We start from the raw sequence: 18,802 nt of genomic DNA on the forward strand, positions 1-18,802 counted from the left end.
AGGGCGGCGTCTTCACTGACAGGCCCTCTCCCCTGGCCTGGCCGATGGTTCCTCTCCCTGAAGTCATTCTTTGGGGCTCCACAAGGGGGTGCGGGCTTTGTTTCCCGAATCCACTGAGGATCTCCCCAGCCTTGCCCCTTCGTGTACTCCCGGGGTCAGCCGGTCAGACTGGCCAGAGCCCTTTCCTTCCCAGTAGAGGAGAGGGAAGGGGCAGGTGGGACTGTGAGTCCTCCAGTCCTGGGCAGCTGGGGGAGATAAGAGGTCAAGCACAGTTTGGGGGGTGGGGGATGGGAAAACCAATCACCTTCTCGAGGAGTGAAGGCAGGGGAGACTCACAGAACCAGGGGGCCACTGAGAGCTCCAGAAGCACGAATTAGAGACCCACAGGAGGTGAGTGCCCTAAGGGCCATGGAAGCCTCTCCCTTTTCACGGATGAGGGCTCTGACGGGGAGAAGTCGGGGTGATGGCAGACTTGGAAACGAGTCCATGTCTTCAATTCCCAGCCCAGTGCACTGTCATGATACCCCTCCCTTTCCTTCTCCACAATCCCACCCAGGGCTAGCCCCTCATATAATATCCAAAATGGGGAGATAACAGGGTTCAAGCCAGTGGGAGGGATACATAAGCCCCGTCAACTGAGTAATGAGGCTGTCATTCTTAGCTTTCAAAATTAGGGGCTATCAAAACTTTAAGACTCACAAAAAGGTAAACTGCAGTCCAGAAATTCATTCCAAGAAGTACAGTGGCCCGTCTATGTTTTGAACTCAGTCACTCAATCTTCTTGTTTCCTGCTGGCTAGCCGGGTAAGTCTGACCACTACAAGCCAACCGCTTTCCCTGTTTGTTGTCTACCTGTGTGCAGGTGAGCGGAAGCAGGAAGAAAGCCTTCCCGTCCAGCAGCTCCGCCCCCAACCTTGCTTCTCCCGCCCGGCTTCCCTCTCCAAAACTCCATATAGCCTCTAGCTCGGGGAGCCAAAATTAATCAATCACCCATGGGGGTGAAGCGACAACACTGTTCCCTGGCTCCAGGCCAGGCCCCAGGATGTGCGTCAGAAAAAGGTGATAAGTGAAATTCCAAAGCAATGTGAGTCACCAGGGAGGAGGAGAGGCCAGGACAGAAGTCAGAATGAGAGCCTGAGGGCAAACCAAAGGCAGGGCCCTGGGGCCAGGGGCTGGGCCGAGGTACCAAGAATGCTCACCTGTCCAAAGATGGGGATGGGGCCTCCTGCCCAGGTGGCTTATCTCTGGGCTCTGCACAGCCCTAGACAGGGAGGGAACTGACTAGGAGGCGGGCCTGCTGGCCCTACCGCTAGATACAGTAACCATGTCCCTCACCTGGCTCCCCATAGGCTGGGCTGTGGATTCCAGCCCTTCAAGTCCCTGTATTGTTTCCTCACACATTCACTCCCACTGACCTGACCCGGGACACCACTTTTGGACAGGGAATGGTGACAGCCAGCTGGGCCCCAGAGGAGAGGCAGCAGGTAAGTCTATGACTCACACCCTACCCGTCCAAGACCACCCCTGAGCCCTTTCTCTGTGCCTGGGGAAGAGAGGAAGCTCGAGCCCTGGCTGCTCCCCTGTCTTTACCTGGTCCCTCCCTGCACTCAGTGCGTCATGCCATGCTTCTCAGAATGCCATCTCCTCAGAAGGAGGGAGGTGTGAAGGCAGCACCAGGGATGGGTCGGGTAGGGAATCAGGTGTCTTACCCATTGTGGTGCAGCAGCCCCTCAACTGTGGCCCAGTACCCTGAGGCAGCCAGCCCCAGGGCAGGAAGTGGGGGGTTCCACCTGCAATGGGAATATCAGGGGGAGCGTCTACAGGCTCCACAGTCTACAAGCCACGAGCCAGTGGCAGGCCTGGGTTCCACTCTCTCCTGGTGAACCTGGCAGGAGGGAAGTGGAGGCAGGGGAGCAAGCAGATGACCCACCATGTCTCTCCAACAGCCCAATTCGTCCTTATGGATCAAAGCTGCTCAGGAGGGAGCCAGTAACAGCCTGTGATTCTGCTGCCACCTCGGCCCTCCTGCCTGCTCTATCTTCTGTCCCTCCCCAACCTGAAGGGCCGCTGCCAATCCCAGGGATGCCTCCACTCTGCCAGTTATCCTGCACCTGGCCTTTCCTTCCTGTGCACCCTGGGCCCTGGGTGGCCCCTTAATAGCTCCTCCCACTCCTGGAGCTCCCCAGTCCCTCAGGCAGTAGGATGCGTTTCTCCAAAAAGGAACTGAGCAGCATCCCTAACCCTAATTCTCGCCCTCACAACTTGGTTCCTCTTTCTAGTCCCACCTGGCCAAGCACTCTCAGGCTTGCCCAAGGCAGCAGAGTCCCCGGGCCAGCCTGCGGTCACTTCCTTGCAAAGGAGTAGCTGAATGAGAGTGCTCCTTTTGTTCTCGGAAGGGACCAGGCTGAGACTAAGGCTTCTTGGGACCTGAGGGTGTCCCTGCTAGGCTGTGATAACTCAGACAAGGGGCCAAGGCTGCGAGGTGGGTGGCCATGGGCCTTAGCAAAGGTGGAGATGGGCACAGCCCTCCCACAAGTGTCAGCCTGGCTGAGGGGCTGTGTGAAGTGACCATTTAAGGATCTATCTGACCATGTTTACAGTTAACCTTTGCCCTGGGCTGTAAGTTATATTAATTTTATGTCTTCTCCCTGTCCCCCCACATCTAGGGCATATTCCCTCATCTCCAACTGTTAAGACCCGTCAGTTCCTCTCTTGGAGACATGTATATACATATATATATGTATATATGTGCTGTCAATTGAGTTAAAAGCCTGTGCCTTGAGGCATGAAAACATTTCCACATTCCTGACTCCCTGTGGGGCAAGGATTGCTGGGGTGGGTGTGGGCTGGGAGAGGGCTTTGAGGCAAGTCTCAGCTGGTCCCTTCCTGCTTCTCTGCTTTCTGTCTCCCTGCGGCCACGGAGCTCCTGTTGACCCTCTCTGATGGCAGAAAACAACATCGTATGATAACCACATAGTCAGAACTTCAAAACTGGGGGAGGTCATCCAACGGAACCGCCTGGTTTCACGAATGAGGAAATGGAAGCCCAGAGATAAGTCTGGTGCAGGGGCCATAGCACCAGGCCTGACACAGCCACAGACTCCCCGTGTGAATTTGCACGGGCTGTTTTCCGCTCTGGGCCTCAGATTTCTCATCTGTAAGATAAAGAGGGTATTTTTATATGAGTTAAGAACAACACGTTAATGCTCTAAAGTCAGGGCATGAGGTTGGAAGGGGCTCAGGGGCTGTGTTGTCTCTCCCGAGAGGCTCTGAGCCAGCTGCCGGATTGGAATCTGTGCTCTGTCCTGTCCGCTTTGCGACATTCGCAAGTCACGTCACATCTTGAAGCTTCCCTTTCCTCATCTACCAAATGGGGGTAATAATAGTGCCTCCTCAGAGGACTGTTTTGAAGTTTAAATGAAGTAGTACATGTAGCCCAATGCTGGGCATGTAGTGAACTCGCGATAAATGATCATCATCATTACTCTTAAGCTCCCCAATGACAGGGTGGCAGCATTATCATTTTATATCCCCACAAGCTCTGGCGCAGTGTCTGGCACTGGTAGGAGCCTCACGTGCATGTGATAAATGAAAGAAAGGGTGGACGAGTGAGGGAGCAAGCAAGTCTCACTTTTCTCCAGAGCCAGGAGGAGTGATGTGACTTGGGTTGCACGGGCAGGTCATGTGCCTTCAGCCTGGCAGGGCCACTAGCGGCCCATGCCACCTCTGCCTGCAGCATGACACTGTGCAGGCCCTGGGGAGGCGGCGTGTGGCCAGGACTCTGACTGAAGCCTCCTGGCACCATGGCTCCCGGTCCTCTGTTCTGCGGGTATAAAATGGTGGTTGGAGGGATGTAAGCCACCGTCTGCTGGAGACCCTCTGCTGCCCCAGGGTCTCCTTGTTGGGGGTTGAGAGGGCAGTGCCCGAGTCTCCTCTTTAGGCTGTCTCCAGCTTGAGGATTGCACCCACAGCTCAGGCTCCCACCAGCTCTCATCGGGCAAGAGAGAGTAGGTTGGGAGAAAGGTAGGGTGACCAGGGGTGAACTTTCCAGAGCATGTAGTAAGCCCCAGACTGGCAGACCAAGTTGAGGCATGCGATCAGTGGCCTTTGAGATGCCCTGAACTGTGTCTGCAAGGGGTGGAGCAGCAGCCTGCCGCCCCTGCCACTTAGCCCCAGGACCTGCACCACAGGCTGTCCACTGGGCTGACCTGTGAGGCTTCCAACTCAGCACCAGCTGCTTTCCTTTCTGTGTCCCCGTGTCAGCCGCCCTGTGGTCTGGTCTGCCTCCCTTCTCCCCATCTCCCTGCAGGTCTTGCCCCCGGGGGCCGGTGAGCTGGGAACGACCACGTCCTGCAGAGCACTGCTTTGGCTGAGACAGGGTGTACTGGCCTCTGTATGAAGCCCATCCCCCTTCTCAGACATTTAAAAACCATGACCCTGGGAGAGGCTGCAATTTCCCCTGGTAGCTGGCTGCTGACTGGCTGGTGGGAGCTGAGAGAGGGCTGTCGGGTCCAGAGAAGGCCAGAGAAATACAGCTGCCCTGATAGTCCCTCACCACGGTCACCACCCCATGAAACTTCTGGCTTAGCACTCCTTGGCCCCCTGGCTGCCTGCCCCCGAGGACCATCCAGGGTTGAATAATGCCCAGGAGGGTCCCTCATGTCCTGTCTGTTTGCCTGTCTGCTGTCCTCCTCTCTGACCAAGCCAGAGCTGCGTGTGTGTATTTTTATATAAATCTCTGCCCAGGAGGTGGGGGAAGGGAGAGGAGAGAATAAGTGGACAAAGAAAAGGCAGGAGAGGAAAGGAGGAGGAAAGGAAGCGGGCTTGTTAAGGTGGATGGAGGGGGTCCTCGATCCATCCAAAATTTTGGGGGAACACAGAGTTTGGGGAGCTGGAGAACTCTCTTCTTCTGGTTATGAAAAAACAGGGCCAGAGACTCCTGGGATATCATCCAGGTCAACACCTAGTTTTACTGAGGACGGGAAGGGGCGGGAATGCGGACTCCACTCCAGCACCTTTTACACCATTCTCTCTCTTGTGTTGTTAGAGTCCAAGTACTAAGTGGGCTCCAGGCTGGGGCTAAGGGTGCAGGGTGGCTCTGGAGGGGGTGGGTGGAGCCCTGTAAGGGGATCCTAGGGCGCAGATGAGGACAGGTCCCTTCCTGGATTGCCCTGGACAATCCTGACCTGGATCACAAGCAGCTATAGCCCCAAACTCATGTCTGGTTACTGATGTGCAGCAATGCCCAAGGCTGGTCCAAGTTCAGGCTAAGCTGACCTTAACAAGAACACTGTGGCTTTAAGTGTTTACTGAAGAAGCCCTGTCCTCTTGGTGGGGCAGCCTAATTTAAACCAGCCTCATTGCAAGGCGGTTTTGTTTTTAAGATGCCCTGTTCTGGGCCATGCATTCCTTTATCTGGAAGAAGTAAACAATAATACACACTCACAGAGGACCACTTCTGTGGGTCAACAAAAAACCGTCTTGTCCCTTTCATTGGTTATTATCCCTGTGAGCTCTAGCAGAACCAACCACCAAGGGAGAAAAATGGGGGCTCCTGGACACACATCGTCCCTGCCCTCTCTTCTAGCCTCCTCCCTGCCCCCTCTAGAACACCACAGCCACATGGAAACCCATGGGGAACAGTTGGGGCTTTTTATCATCTTTATTTGTTAACAGTTCAGGCTATTTTTTTTTTCCATGCTGCAAGAGATGCCAATGCCTCATGAAAAAGTTGTGAAAAAAAAACCAAGTCTATTTTGGGGTGATCAGCCTCCTCAGAGCTTCTCACTTGCAGCTCTGCAGAGCTCCAGGAACGGGCCTGCCCTCTCTCGGGAGGTCTACAGCTTGTTTGAAGTGAAGGATCTTGGGCCTGTATGCACTGGCTAAGGGATACATGTTTGCCCTCCTCTTGCAACTTTTCTGCCTGTAAAACAGGGCAGAAGTAACAGCATGTAGCTTCTTTCTGCTGCAGGCCTGCCTGATGGCAGTTTCCGGTGCACTGTCCTGAGAAATCAACATCCCAGAAGACTTGGGGTGGATCGTGCATTTCCCCAATGGCATCAGTGGTGGTGGTACTTGCAGCTCTTTAAAAACATAAACCAACAAATGCTCAAGTTTCTCTGCTGGACAAAGAGCTGCTTCAGAGCTGTAGTATGTTTCGTGGAGGCCTCAGCCAGCTGCGGCTTCCAGGAAGGAAGGCCAGGGTAGAGGGGCTTGGGTGAGTGGGCAGAGGGGCCTGCATGCTCGGACCTCTGCCAGGGGAGCCTGGCTGTAGCCTGGGGGTGGATTCTTCAGTTCTGCTCTGAGCAGCCCTGCCAGCGCCACAGTGTGGCTGTAGGAAGGATGCGGGGGCTGGCCAGACTTTGAGGGTCCCTGGCAGAATTCTCACTTGTGTTCCTTTCACTGCCTCACCTGGCTTCTTCTTTTCCTCAGGAGACCCACAAGGCACCAGGGCCAAGGTAGGCATGGGATTTTTTGACCCTGGTGTGTTAGGCTGTCAGAATTCCACCCCCTCAGCCTTGCCCCATGCCCTCTCAGCTGTCTGCTCACCATATGTGACCCAGGTGGTGTAGGCACAAAAGGAAGTAGGGTCCCCCTTTACACAGGGGCACAAAGCATAGGTCTGTGACAGGGAACAGGCTGAAGTGGAGGAAGAGTTAGAAGGATCACACAATCTCAGATCTCAGTCCTGGAAGGGGCCACGAGAAGATATGTAGTCACCCCCTGTCTTCAGGCAAGTAATATTGTTATCCCCAATGGAAGACCAGAGAGATTAAGTTCCTCGCCCAAAGTCACACACCCAGTTCCTGGTGGGGGGAGACTAGAACCGAGGTCGGCACCAACTAGTGCAATGGCTGCTCCTTTGGTTTAGTTTCTTTTCTTTCTGGGCTCTTGGGGCTGCAGTTGCCCATATCCCTGCCCACACCGGGTTAGGGGGCCTCCTCTTCCCTTGGCTTTCTTCTGCCTTGTCGCCATCTGCCCCTGGGGGTTTGTCACCGAGATGCCCTTCCATTCCCCTCTAATGACACAATGCCAACTGCTTCTAGAGGTGCCCAGCTGGCCTCTCCAAGCCCTTCCTTGATCATTCCCAATCTCTCCTGAAATTCTAGAATTTTCTTTGGCTGAACTGGTCCCAAGATTGTGATGGACCATTGAAGGAAGCTGAAGGTGGGGACAGTTGCAGAAGTAGACTCTCTCTTTGTTTCTTACCATGTGTCTAATCCCTCTCCGCCCCCCAATCCCCCAAAAATAATTCCTTCTTCCATTCTTGGCCTTGGTGGCCATCAGCTGATATTTTGCTGAGTCCCAATTTGGGTCAGGAGCTGCTCCAATGAAAAGGATGACCCATAAAATACAGGCTTTCCATGCTAGAAACCCATATCAGATGTCAGTGCTGGAATGCATCTTGGAAGTCACCTGACCCAACCCTTGTACATGAGAAAGCTGAGGCCCAGGGAGGAGAAGGAATTGTCGAAGGTCATACATCTGCTTGAGGACAGAATCCAGGCCTCCTGATGGACAACAGACCACTCTTTCCAAGTTACCAAACCAGTTCAGAACGTGCAGATGCCCACAGCATAGGATGGACCCTGACCCTGGTTCTTGCCTCTTGGGTAGCCCCTTGACCCCCTGGGGTGGCCTCTGTCTTGGTCCCCAGGCTGAGTGTCTCAGCCCACTGGGCCTGGATAGCAGGAGCCATGCTCTTGCCCTGAGTAGGACTCTGTTTGGGCTGACCCACCTGGTGCTGCCTCTTTGGGTAACTCTTGCTGTGCTCATTCCTCCCCCCACTGTCTTTCCCTGCCCTGCCCCATTCACTTCCATTCAGCCCAACTAGGAGCTCCGAGGGAGCACAGAGCAATGGCTGTCCGAAGGAAAGTCCAGTACGACCTGTGGAAGACCTCTCCGGACAGCATGTGAGTAGCCACCGGGTGGCGTCAACTCCTTCCCCTCTCTGGTTCCCCTCCCCAAACATTCATTCTTTTGTCAAGCATTTGTTGAGCGCCCTCTGAGTGCTTGTTGCCTGACCAGCATGAAGGATACTCGTTTTTTTTTTTGAGGAGGACTAGCCCTGAGCAAACATCCGATGCCAATCCTCCCCTTTTTCCTTGAGGAAGATTGGCTCTGGGCTAACATCCATGCCCATCTTCCTCTATTTTATATGGGACGCTGCCCCAGCATGGCTTAACAAGCGGTGCTTCGGTGCGCGCCCAGGATGGGAACATGTGAACCCCGGGCCGCCGAAGCAGAGCCCATGCACCTAACCGCTGCGCCACCGGGCCGGCCCCCTGAAGGATACTCTTTTGAATAAGCACAGTCCCTTCCCTAAAGAGTTCTCAGTATGGTGAGGGAGAGAGAGAGAGACCCAATGATAGAGCAGTGTGGTTGGTATTATTAGGGGAGAGCAAAGGAAGGAGAGAGCAAAAGCAGGGCAGGGAACCCAGATTTTGTAGAGGGTATTCATTGAAGGCTTCCTGGAGGAAGTGACATCTAGGCTGAGACTTGAAGGATGAGTAAGCACTATCCAGGTGAAGGCGGTGGGAAGAGGAGCAGTGTTCAGGCTGAGGGAACTGCTTGAGCAAGGCCCAGAAGAGTCCTGTCTCTTGTGGAGAACTGGAGGTGCCCCTCAAGCCCTGGGCAAGGAGGTTGAGAGACTCCAGGCTTCCCAGATTCGGCTCCTTCACCCTGCTGGAGCTCTGCATCTTGAGATGCCTCTGACTTTGCTCTTGGCCGCTTCTGAACTTTGTTGCAAATGCAGGGTGGTAACGCCATGTGTCTTAGACTCTGCATACCGCAGGGGAGAGGGGTGGAGCTCACATGACAAGGCCTGTTGGGTAGACTTCACAGAGGCTCGGGTGTTCCAGGACAGGGGTGGAGAGAGGAGAGGTTAGCAGCCTGCAAATAGTTGAAGGGCTGGAGCTGCCTGTGGAGCAGATGGAATGTGCAGGTTCAAGGAGGGCTCAGTGAGAGGAGTCTGCACAGTTGGGGCTGGCACTGGGGAGGGGCTTGCGGAGCAACATGGGGAGGAGGGTCTGGAGGACTGGCTGAGAGCTTGCTGCACGGGCACCTTCCTGAGAACCTTGGGTGGACAGTTCTCTCCCCAGTCCAGGCCTTCTGCTCACAGGCTTCAGGAAAAAGGTGGCACATGATGTCCTTGAGGAGGGTGGTTATGGGAATAGATGGAAGGGGCACCCTTTGGGGACACGTTCAAGGAGTTTATGTCACTGGGAAGGAGGAGTCACAAGAGGGCTTTGGTAAGGGAAGAGATATTGGGGGAGGCAGGAGACTGGAAAGGAACCTGCCTCCAAGCTGCCAGGAGTCCATGCAGCCGGGCCTTGCCCCTCCAGGACGAGTAAGCCAGGCCGTGGCAGGGCATTGCCCAGGCCCACCTGCGGAAGGGCAGTGTGGAAGCCCAGCTAGCCAGTGATGTGGGGGAATCAACAGCTGGTTCTGTGGTGCTCCAAAGAACAACACCAGTGGTTGCTTGCTGCAGGAACTGGGCGGGGGGGGGGGGGCGGTGGCGTGTGTGTGTGCGTGTGCGTGCGCATGTACAACAGACGAAAGAAGGAGGCAGAGAGAGGAAGAGGCCAGAAGCCCTTCTGGAAAAACTTCCCACCAGGCCTGACATGAGAAGTTATCTGAAGCAAGGAAAATAGACTCCCCAGGGCTAGGGTCGGAGGGGTGCAAGGTGAGGGAGAGTGGGGAAGCTGCCTGTGCTGAGATGCTGCTGATGGCGGAGAGCTGGGGACTGGGATGGAGCTCAGAGTGGGCTGCTGACGTCTCTTTGGTTGCTGGCGAGGGACCCAGCCTCAGGGGTGGTCCTGTTTCCCAGAGCTCAGGCATTGGAGGGCTAGGCACAGATGAGGCAAGCATGGTAGCCAGATCACTGGCCCAGGAGCCAAGATTGAGGCTGTCTTGAGTAGCTGGGAGGGGTGAGTTGAGGGTCAGAGTGAGGAGAAGGGCTGGCATTGGGGCAGAGGCTGAGGGCTGAAGCTTAATGGTGATCTGCCTCTCCTGCTGAGAATCTTCGATTGCACTGGGCGTGGGGAAAAAGCGGGGAGCTGGTGCCTGGAGACTCCGGTCACTGAGCTGGGAGTGAGAAACACCGGGGCTTCTTGCAGCTGGCCTGAGCGAGAGGTCTGGGCAGCCCCCCAGACAGCCCAGGGTGGACCATGAATGGGATGGTTTGACAGTGATAAAAGGCCTGAAGAGAATGGGGGTGGGGGGAGAGAACTGGTTTCAGAGGAGGAGGGGATTTTGAGGAACTACGATAACAGGAGAGGGTGGAGTAGGGCTCTGACTGGGAATGCCTGAGAGATGAGGTGATTGGAGGACTTGCGTTTGAAGAAAAGCTGAAAGGGTATTGTGTGCAGAAAGCCGGCTGGGAATGAAATGACCTCCCCCAGCAGAGCAGCTGGCTCTGCCTGAGACATTTCACAGAACGTGAGCAGACCGATCTTACACCTTTGAACCTCCACAGTCCAGGCTGGTTGCCCAGTGAGGGATGCAGGCTGAGCTGGCTCTTTCTCCGAAGAGGGAAAGGGCACGGGCCCCAAAGCCACAAGGCTAGTAGCCCCATAACTTAGGGTAGAGGGCAGTTCTGTTTTCCTGCTCTGCACTGCGCTGGGGCTGCTGCTGCCAGGACCTGTGAAAGGTGAAGCCAACAGGCCGGCGCTCTGAAGCTGGGTGTGGGGAACAGGATGCTGGTGGGAGAGGCCCTGGCCCCCGCTGGCCCCTGGTGGCCCTCATGCAGAGAGCTCATGCGGTGCTTTCCTTTGGTGCAGGGACCTCTGGCACACAGAGGATGGGGTGAAGCTCTTCAACGCCAAACACTGGGGAAGAACATGCCTGTACCCAGTTTAGTTTCTTTCCTAAGCATGTATTCAAACCAATACTTTCTGTTTTATGGACAGTGAGTCCTCACCAGAAGTTTGAAGTAAGTAGCACCCTCAGTCATCCTTAACTTCTTCTTCAGCTCTAGGCAGATTCAGAAGGAGGCACTTACTGAACGTGGACCAGGCCAGGATGCATGCTTATCACAAACACCTTGATGGGCAACTTCCAATTATATGCAATCACTGATGGGAAGCATGCTTCAGACCATACAAAATTCATTTTTTTATTTGGCTTTTTTTTGGCAGTGGATTTCTCTCTCTAATCATATTTTGCATAAACTAGCATTAAAGTGGATTTACATTCTCAGAGCACAAGTTGGAGGTATGATGGAGAGGGTTAGGTGGAAGGCATGTCAGTCTGGGCTTTAAAAATTATCCAGAGCCAGCCCTGATGGCCTTGTGGTTAAAGTTCAGTGCGCTCCGCTTCCATGGCACGGAACCACACTACTCATCTGTCAGTAGCCATGCTGTGGCAGTGGCTCACATAGAAGAACTAGAAGGACTCACAACTAACAACTAGAGTATATAGAACTATGTACTGGGGCTTTGGGGAGAGAAAAAAAATGAGAGGAAGATTGGCAGCAGATGTTAGCTCAGAGCAAATCTTTCCCAGCAAAAAAAAATTATAAAAAAATAAACATAAAAATTGTCCAGAAGTAATTGACAAGATAGATAAAACCAGACTACTGCTACTGTAATTACTAGCAGTCAAGATCATCCAAGTCAAACCAGCTTTGAACATGGAAACTTCCTTTGATGACTACTCATATTACAGATGTCATACCTTATAACCTCTCTATTTTACAGAGGAGTAAACTGAGACAGCCCAAGGTGCATTAGGTACCGTCTCCTGGGCTAGTGTCTTCATAGCATTTCTTTCAGAGGTCAGAAGAAACTGGTGAATTCCAGGTGGCAATAGGATGGGGGCGGGATGGAAGCGGAGACAGCTGGAGAAGAGGGAGGGGGAGAAGGCCTAGATGGAAACAGGTACAGTGGTAGAGGGACCCACCCTGAAACTCACTGAGGGCCAAGGCAGTTGGAGGCAGAGGCTGTAGCTGCAGGGGTGGTGATGGAGGGAGGAAGGCCCTCAAGTGCCGGGAAAACTCCCAAGCCGGCAGAAGGCTTGTATGGAAACGCTGTCTTCCTCTCCCTCTGGGCAGGTGGTGGAGGCCTGGGTTTAGAGGACAAGTAAAAAACGTCGAGTTTCCTCCCCTAAACTCGCATTCCTTCCAGGGCCGACCAGGATACCTCTCAGAGTTCTTTCTCAGCCTCCCGGAGGAAGGGGGAAAACCCCGTGGGAATCCAGCGAGGTTTTGCGCCTCGCCAGGTAGAGGGACACCACCTGGAAGCGGTGGTGAGGCGAGACCCTCCCTCCCCGCAGAGTCCCTCCGGGAGGGAGTGGGTGCGGGAGGGAGGGAGCGAGAGGCGCCGCGGGGCGGGGCCGCCGGGGCGCCCAATCCCCTTCTTACCCCGCCCCTTCCCCGTCCCCAGACCCCTTTCCACCAACCGAGCGCCGCGGTGGGCGGTGCCTGTCACGGCAGCCGGCCTGGATGCGATTGTTTCCCCCTCTTTTTTTCCTCCCTTTTTTCGTTTTTTTTTCCCTTTCCTTTTTTTGTGAATGAAAAAAGAAGGTCGCCAGCAGTCTCTGGGACTGCAGCGCTAGGCGTCTTGGCAGCCGCGCCTTCGGAGCGGCCCGGCGCGGAGCAGCGGCAGCCTCGCCCCTCTGCTCCGCTCCTGCGCGCCGCCTCCAGCCTCCGCAGCCAGAGGACCGGCTGTGGCGGCGCGGCCCAGCCGCCCGAGGTCGGCGCGGCCGCGCGCAGCCCGACTCCATGACACTGGGCGCCTGGGGCGCGGGGAGATGCTGATCCGGAAGAGGCAACGGCTGCAGTGCCGCGCGCGCGGCCGCTCCCGGCCCGCCGTCCGGCCTGGGCTGCCTTGTCAGAGTTTCTGGTCTAACGCGACCCGGGCCCGGAGCCTGTAGCAGCAGCAGCAGCAGCGGGGCGGCGCCGGCATCGTCCTTACTTGCACGCGCGGAGTGACCCCAGACATTTCACTAAAATGAACGTGCTTAGCGGGAAGAGATGTGTTCCTTACACTAGAAATTACCCCGTCACATGTAGTGGTGTAAGTAAATGATTAATTTCTATTATGGCCGGGTTACAAACAGCCTCTGAAAACGCGCCGCTTCTCCTCCTGCGCCCTCCCGGGCCCTGTCTTCGCCCCTCCTGACTTCCCCTGGGCTCTCGCTCTCCCCTTGGCTATAGCTTAGGCTGTTGGGCTCTCAGCGCGGGGGGGACTAACCTTTTCCGGCTTTTTCTAGGGAAAGGAAGATGACTTGATTGCCTTGGCGTGTCGTCGCCCTTCCCCTTACCCATTTTTTAATTTTAGTTTTAATTGTGTGTGTGTGCAGAGCAGCGTGTGAGGAAAAAAGGTCCAGAGTGGTGGAAGTGTTTCTGTTATAAACCAATGGAATTTGGGTGTTTTGCTCGCTGTTCCGGAGACGTTTCTTTCAACCCAACTCCACTGCAGTCTGTGCACCTGAGTTCTGGCAAACTGCTGGGAGAAATCCTTAGCGTTGTTTGTTGATATTTCCGCATTTTAGGTTTGAGAAGGCTTATTCTGTATTCAGGCTTATATTTTTTGTTAATATGACCATTCAAGTTCCCTTTGGGCCTTGCTGTTCAGTGGTTCTGCAGGGGAATTCATCTCTCTGCTTTTCCCTGTATTACAATGTCAGCGACCCCGTGGGAGCCTCCTTTAATTCGGAGGCCACCCCCTCTGCTCTTCTCTTCGCGATTCTCCCTTCTCTTCCCAATCCATCCTCCTTGATTTTTACCTTCATTTTCAGGATATTCCTCCCTTTTGCATTTTGTAAGATGCAGGATGTGGGATATTGGTTGCTAGGAGACAAGCCAGGCTCCCAGGGAGATTCTGTTGTTTCCTTGACAACCAGACTAGGGCAGCTACAGATGAACAAGCCTCGGATCAGCTGTGGGAGGGAAAGAGGGGCTTTTCTGGGCTCTGCAAAGAGTGTGTGTAGGGGTGTGGGGGTGGGACTTGGAGCCTGTGAGCGTTGTAGCTAATCTGAGCACACCTTGCATTTTCACCTGGCCTGAGTACAAAGAGCTGGGAGAGCAGTGAGCAGGAGACTGTTTTTGGAGAGGGGGACAGGGATCATGGGATGGGGTGGGGAGTGAGCATCTAGGTGACTCTGGGATCATTGAGCGAGTGGAGTGTTTTGGGCATTGTGATATCCAGGGCAGGGTGGCAAGGAAGCCATAGTATATGGAGGTTAGTCAGGAGGCTCAGAAGGAATGGGGATGAGGCAATTGTGCAGAATAGTCTAGAGTCATTGAAGGAGAGTGCCAGAAGGAAAGGGGAAGTTAAGAAGCTCGTTGAATGGGTCGTATCGTCATACATTAGCAATGATACAGGTAAAGTGGCAATATTCTAGAGCAAAAATTACATTACTGTTGGCACTGGCATGCTATCTTCTGTACAAGATCCTCGTTTAAGACAGGCCTGATTGGACTAAGAGTTCTCCTGGCTTAATTGGGCCAGTCTGTATCTTAAAGAGAGAGAGAATTACACATAGAGATATATAATCTAGCATTATATAATACCACATTACATAAGAAGACAAATACCTCCTTTCAGCGTAGGCTCCCTTGGCATGAATTCACCAAGCTTTAGGATACTTTCTTCCAGAGCCCTCATACCCATTTTCCAGAAGGGCGGACTGATGTCTAGAGAAGTGAAGTGATTTGCCCTTTCCTAAATATGACAATGAAGTTTGCCAGTCAGGCAGTTGGGACAGGGGTGGAGGGGGTGAGAATGATGAAAATAGGGAGGAAGCCGAGGCACAAGCGGAGGAGGCTGCAGGGGCAGCTGGGGAGTGGATAGGGAGGGCCATCCAGCCAGGCGGTAGCCGGCAGGTCTGCTGTCTCAACTCGCAGCGGTGCTATGGCTCTGCTTGTTGGTTGGCTGTCCCCTACTTAACCCTAGAGGTGTATAAGGTGTGTGTGGGTGTTTTAGTCGTAAACTCGCTGGTCTTGGACTGGCACTGCTCTGCTGGTGTTCTGGCAGCCTCCTCGCCATCAAGATACTCCTGGATTTAAGAACTGATGCCCCTCTGCGCCTCCTCATCTCCCCTTTTGCCTACATGCCTACATGCCACTAGAATCTAAATTTGAGAAAGAAGTTCTATTGGCTAGTGGGTTTTTTTCTTTCTCCTACTGCTGTACATATTTGTATTTGGGATTCTATCTGTTTTGTTCTTCAATCGATAAAACAGAAACCACAACCCAGATGATTCCTCCCAGCGCCAACACATCCTCTCAGCTGCTTGACTTGAGACCAGGAACTGTCAAAGTGGGATTCTCAGTTGGTCCTCAGCTCAGGAGAGAGAGCAGGGAGGAGGCAAGATGGTGGTTAGAATAATGGTTGCCTGTTGGGGAGGAGGAGGAGGGGTGGAGGAGGGAGAAGGAACCATGCAGCCAATTGCCCTGGACACTGGGATGGGGACCTGCGTGGAGACCCCTTGTTGTCCAGGGTCCTGATCCTGTAAAATTCTGAGAAGGAGGGGGCGCTTGTCTCATTGAAAAGTCCTTGCTGTACTTTTTGCTTAGGTTGCTGAGATGCATCCACTCGCGCAAATCCCAGTTGCCACCGTTACTTGGATATTTCAGCTCTGCATTCCTGCATGCTGGCATCCAGTCACAGCCTGGCAGGAATGGAGCAGCTCTCTTGCTGCTAGTGGTCTGGCTCTTGGGCTGGATGGCTCAGCAGTGAGGGCGTCTGGGCAGCCTCCAGGACTCTTCTGAGGTCAGCCTTCCTTGGTCTAGGAAGGATTCTTCCAGGTTGCTCCAGCCCCTAGCTGACTTCATGCACACAGGGTATATGAGCAGGGCAGGCCAAAGACCCTGGTGAAACCAAGCTTCCCTATAATGCTTGCCCTGCACCTACTCCTTCCCCCTCCCCTCAACCCTTCCAGGAGGGTGGATGCCAGCTGGGAGGCTGCCAGTGAAAGCCCCCTCAGGCCTCCTAGTGACAGCTTTTTAAACACAGATATGACATTTTGACTGCAGAGGGGCCTTCTGTTTGTTAAGTTGAGGCATCCTTCTCTGTGGATGGACAAACCACTTCCTCTCTGCCCAACACAGAAGGAAACGGAGGCAAGCATTTGCCCAGGAATCCAGGCCCGTGTTTGACCCCCTGCTCACCCCAGCAGCGCTGTTACCCAGGCAGTCAATTTAGCGAGCATCCTTCCAGAAGTGTCAGGTGTCTGGGGGCTTCCAGCCTGAGAATCCTCCCCACTGGGAATGGGAAGTGCAGAAGCGGGGCATGTCTCACTCTCCTGAGACTGTATGCAGGATGCTTGGAGGGCAGGCCTGGGTAGGGGATGGGAAGGCCCACTGGCCATGGAGTGTATTGTCACAGGCCCATGGTTACCCCCACTGCCATCTCAGAACTGGACCTGCAACTGAGTGAACCACTCAGGCTACGTGACAGACCCAGAGGAGGGGAGGGGAGGCCTGTGGGCCACTCAGGTGCACCCAGTTTCTCCTCCCCACCCCAGAGAGACTGGGAGGAGAAACTCTGGCATCTCCATAAAGGGGACTGGGGGCTGGAGCTGGAGGACCGCCACAGGCAGGGTGGGGCGTGGAAATCCACAACCAGAGAGGGAGAGAGGCAAAGGTGGAAGCCAGGAGAGCTGCGCCCAGCTCTAAGTCCATTAAATTTTAAAGTGGCCCTGCCCTCAGGCATGCTGGGAAGGGTGGGGACCTGGCCTCGCTCTGCTTCTCTCAGCTGTTTGTTGTTCTGCTGCCACAGCCCTGCTGGCGAGAGGAGGCGAGCGGATGATAAGTGAGCTTCCCAGGCAGACTGTTCTCTTTCTGGGAGAGTGGGGAGAGGCCCTGGGCAGGCTCCGCCTCGGGACCTCTCACAGGCCTCCCCCGTGCAGAAGCCCAGTTGGAGGATGGTGGCAACCGGAAGGGGACAAGCGGCGCCTCCTGTGGAGCTGCTCCTCTCGGCCTGAATGGGCTCCCGCCTCAGCTGTTGCCCAGAAAGCTACTCCTCTCTCCTCCTCTCTGATCCAAGGCTTGAAGAGGGGACAGCCCTGGCTGAGGAGAGCTGCTGGCCCTGGCCCTCAGGAAGCTGGTGTGCGAAGCTTCTCTCCTCTCCCTCAGGTCCCAATTAATGGATTCTGACATGGATTATGAAAGGCCAAACGTAGAGACCATCAAGTGCGTTGTGGTGGGGGACAACGCCGTGGGCAAGACCAGGCTCATCTGTGCCCGGGCCTGCAATGCTACCCTCACCCAGTACCAGCTGCTTGCCACCCATGTGCCCACGGTTTGGGCCATCGACCAGTATCGGGTATGCCAGGAGGTAAGCTTGCAAGGCTGCCTGGCTGGGGGTCCATGCTGTGCATCTGGGCTTCTTCCCAAGCTGTAGCTCCGTGTCTCCAAATGGGGCCTGTGCTGAGCTCACGGACCCCTCCCCTGGGGTAGGGTGGGACAGCTGAAGAGGAAGGAGTCCCTGGAGGGAGGTCTGAGAGGAGCCCTCCCCAGGGGAGGGGTCCTTGCCTATTTGTCGGTTGCATGGCTGAGCTGGGGCACAGTGTCTTGTGCAGTCACAGCCCCCAATAATGCGGAGCATTGAGTGGGGGGCTTTGGAGAGCTGAGAGGGGGAAAGAAGCTGCCAGCTAATACCAAAAGATCAGAGGCTCGTAAACATACGATTTGCAGGTGAAGCTGGAACAAGGGCAGGCTCCCTAAGAGATCCCTTCCACACCCGTAAGAGTCTGCCCTCTTGGAGGCTCTTCCCTTCTGGCCAGCAGGAGGCTGCCCTGTTATTGAGTCTACAGAGATGGCCCCTGATTAAAGGTGTTGTGCAGGGCACACAGAGGGACATCCTAGCTCTGTCCCTCCAGCCCCATGCTGCCTGGGACCCTGGGGGTGAGCTGGCACCACCCTGAGCTGACATGCAGGGACCCTAAGAACTGCTGGCCTTGATTCGCACCCCCACAGGTGCTGGAACGCTCCCGAGACGTGGTAGATGATGTCAGCGTCTCCCTTCGCCTCTGGGACACTTTTGGAGACCACCACAAAGACCGCCGCTTTGCTTATGGGAGGTAGGGATGGCCTCTGGCTGCCTGCAGGGAGCCAAGGAACCAGCAGCTCTGAAATGTAAACCGGGAGGAAACAGCACTGGCAGAGCCTGGCAGGGGAGGCGGCCCGGGCCATGAGAGGAGCCAGTGTGGACTCAGGAGGCCTGGTTGGAGTCCTAGCCCTGCTGCCTACTAGCTCTGTGACTTTGAGCATTTAGAACTGTTATGAGACGGTTTTTCTGAGCCGTGAGATGGTAAAAATGGTAATTTCTACTTCACAAGATAGCTATGAGGTCAAAATGAGAGTCTTTGAAAGCTCTAAAATGTTAAATTAGAGGACATAAATTAGGGGTACTCTTATTGTATGTTTTGTGCAAGCTTGTGTGAGCAGATCCACAGGACAGATATGGGACTGTGGGGGGCGGGTAGGGGTGGGTATGTGGGCTCTCCCTCATTTCAGGGGGCAGGTAACCTACTGCTGCTTTCTCTGCCCATAACCTCACTCTCCCACCCCCAGATCCGATGTGGTGGTTCTGTGCTTCTCCATTGCCAATCCCAATTCCCTCCACCATGTCAAGACCATGTGGTACCCAGAAATCAAGCACTTCTGCCCCCGAGCACCTGTCATCTTGGTGGGCTGCCAGCTGGACCTGCGCTACGCTGACTTGGAGGCTGTCAATAGGGCCAGACGACCCTTGGCTAGGTAGGGGGTGCTGGTGCCTAGGGAGGGAAAGGAGGAAGATGGAGGGAGGGAAAGGAGAAAGACGGAGGGAAGTCTCTACGGCTCACTGCTCAGCCCT

General features: G+C 54.7%; 1 protein-coding gene across 6 annotated transcripts in view; it reads left to right on the forward strand.

Moving 5' to 3' along the window:
* Positions 1 to 1,318: 1,318 nt before the first annotated feature.
* Positions 1,319 to 18,802, forward strand: part of RHOBTB2 (Rho related BTB domain containing 2) — a 31,258-nt gene continuing 13,774 nt past the window's right edge. The window contains exons 1-6 of one of the 6 annotated variants that reach the window (XM_087437308.1): positions 1,323 to 1,483; positions 6,432 to 6,457; positions 7,825 to 7,912; positions 17,080 to 17,281; positions 17,923 to 18,026; positions 18,520 to 18,705. In XM_087437308.1, the coding sequence (XP_087293434.1) occupies positions 7,857 to 7,912; positions 17,080 to 17,281; positions 17,923 to 18,026; positions 18,520 to 18,705 (548 nt within the window). In that variant the 5' untranslated portion in view covers positions 1,323 to 1,483; positions 6,432 to 6,457; positions 7,825 to 7,856. Of the gene's footprint in view, positions 1,484 to 5,152; positions 6,458 to 7,824; positions 7,913 to 12,463; positions 13,016 to 17,079; positions 17,282 to 17,922; positions 18,027 to 18,519; positions 18,706 to 18,802 lie in introns of those variants that run through there. The other 5 variants (XR_015553772.1, XM_014796654.2, XM_087437310.1 and 2 more) reach the window with 5 other exon arrangements.

This window comes from Ceratotherium simum, chromosome 12 (genome assembly GCF_057802395.1).
Source record: "Ceratotherium simum simum isolate JZ-2026a chromosome 12, ASM5780239v1, whole genome shotgun sequence".
Classification (NCBI taxonomy): Eukaryota; Metazoa; Chordata; class Mammalia; order Perissodactyla; family Rhinocerotidae; genus Ceratotherium; species Ceratotherium simum.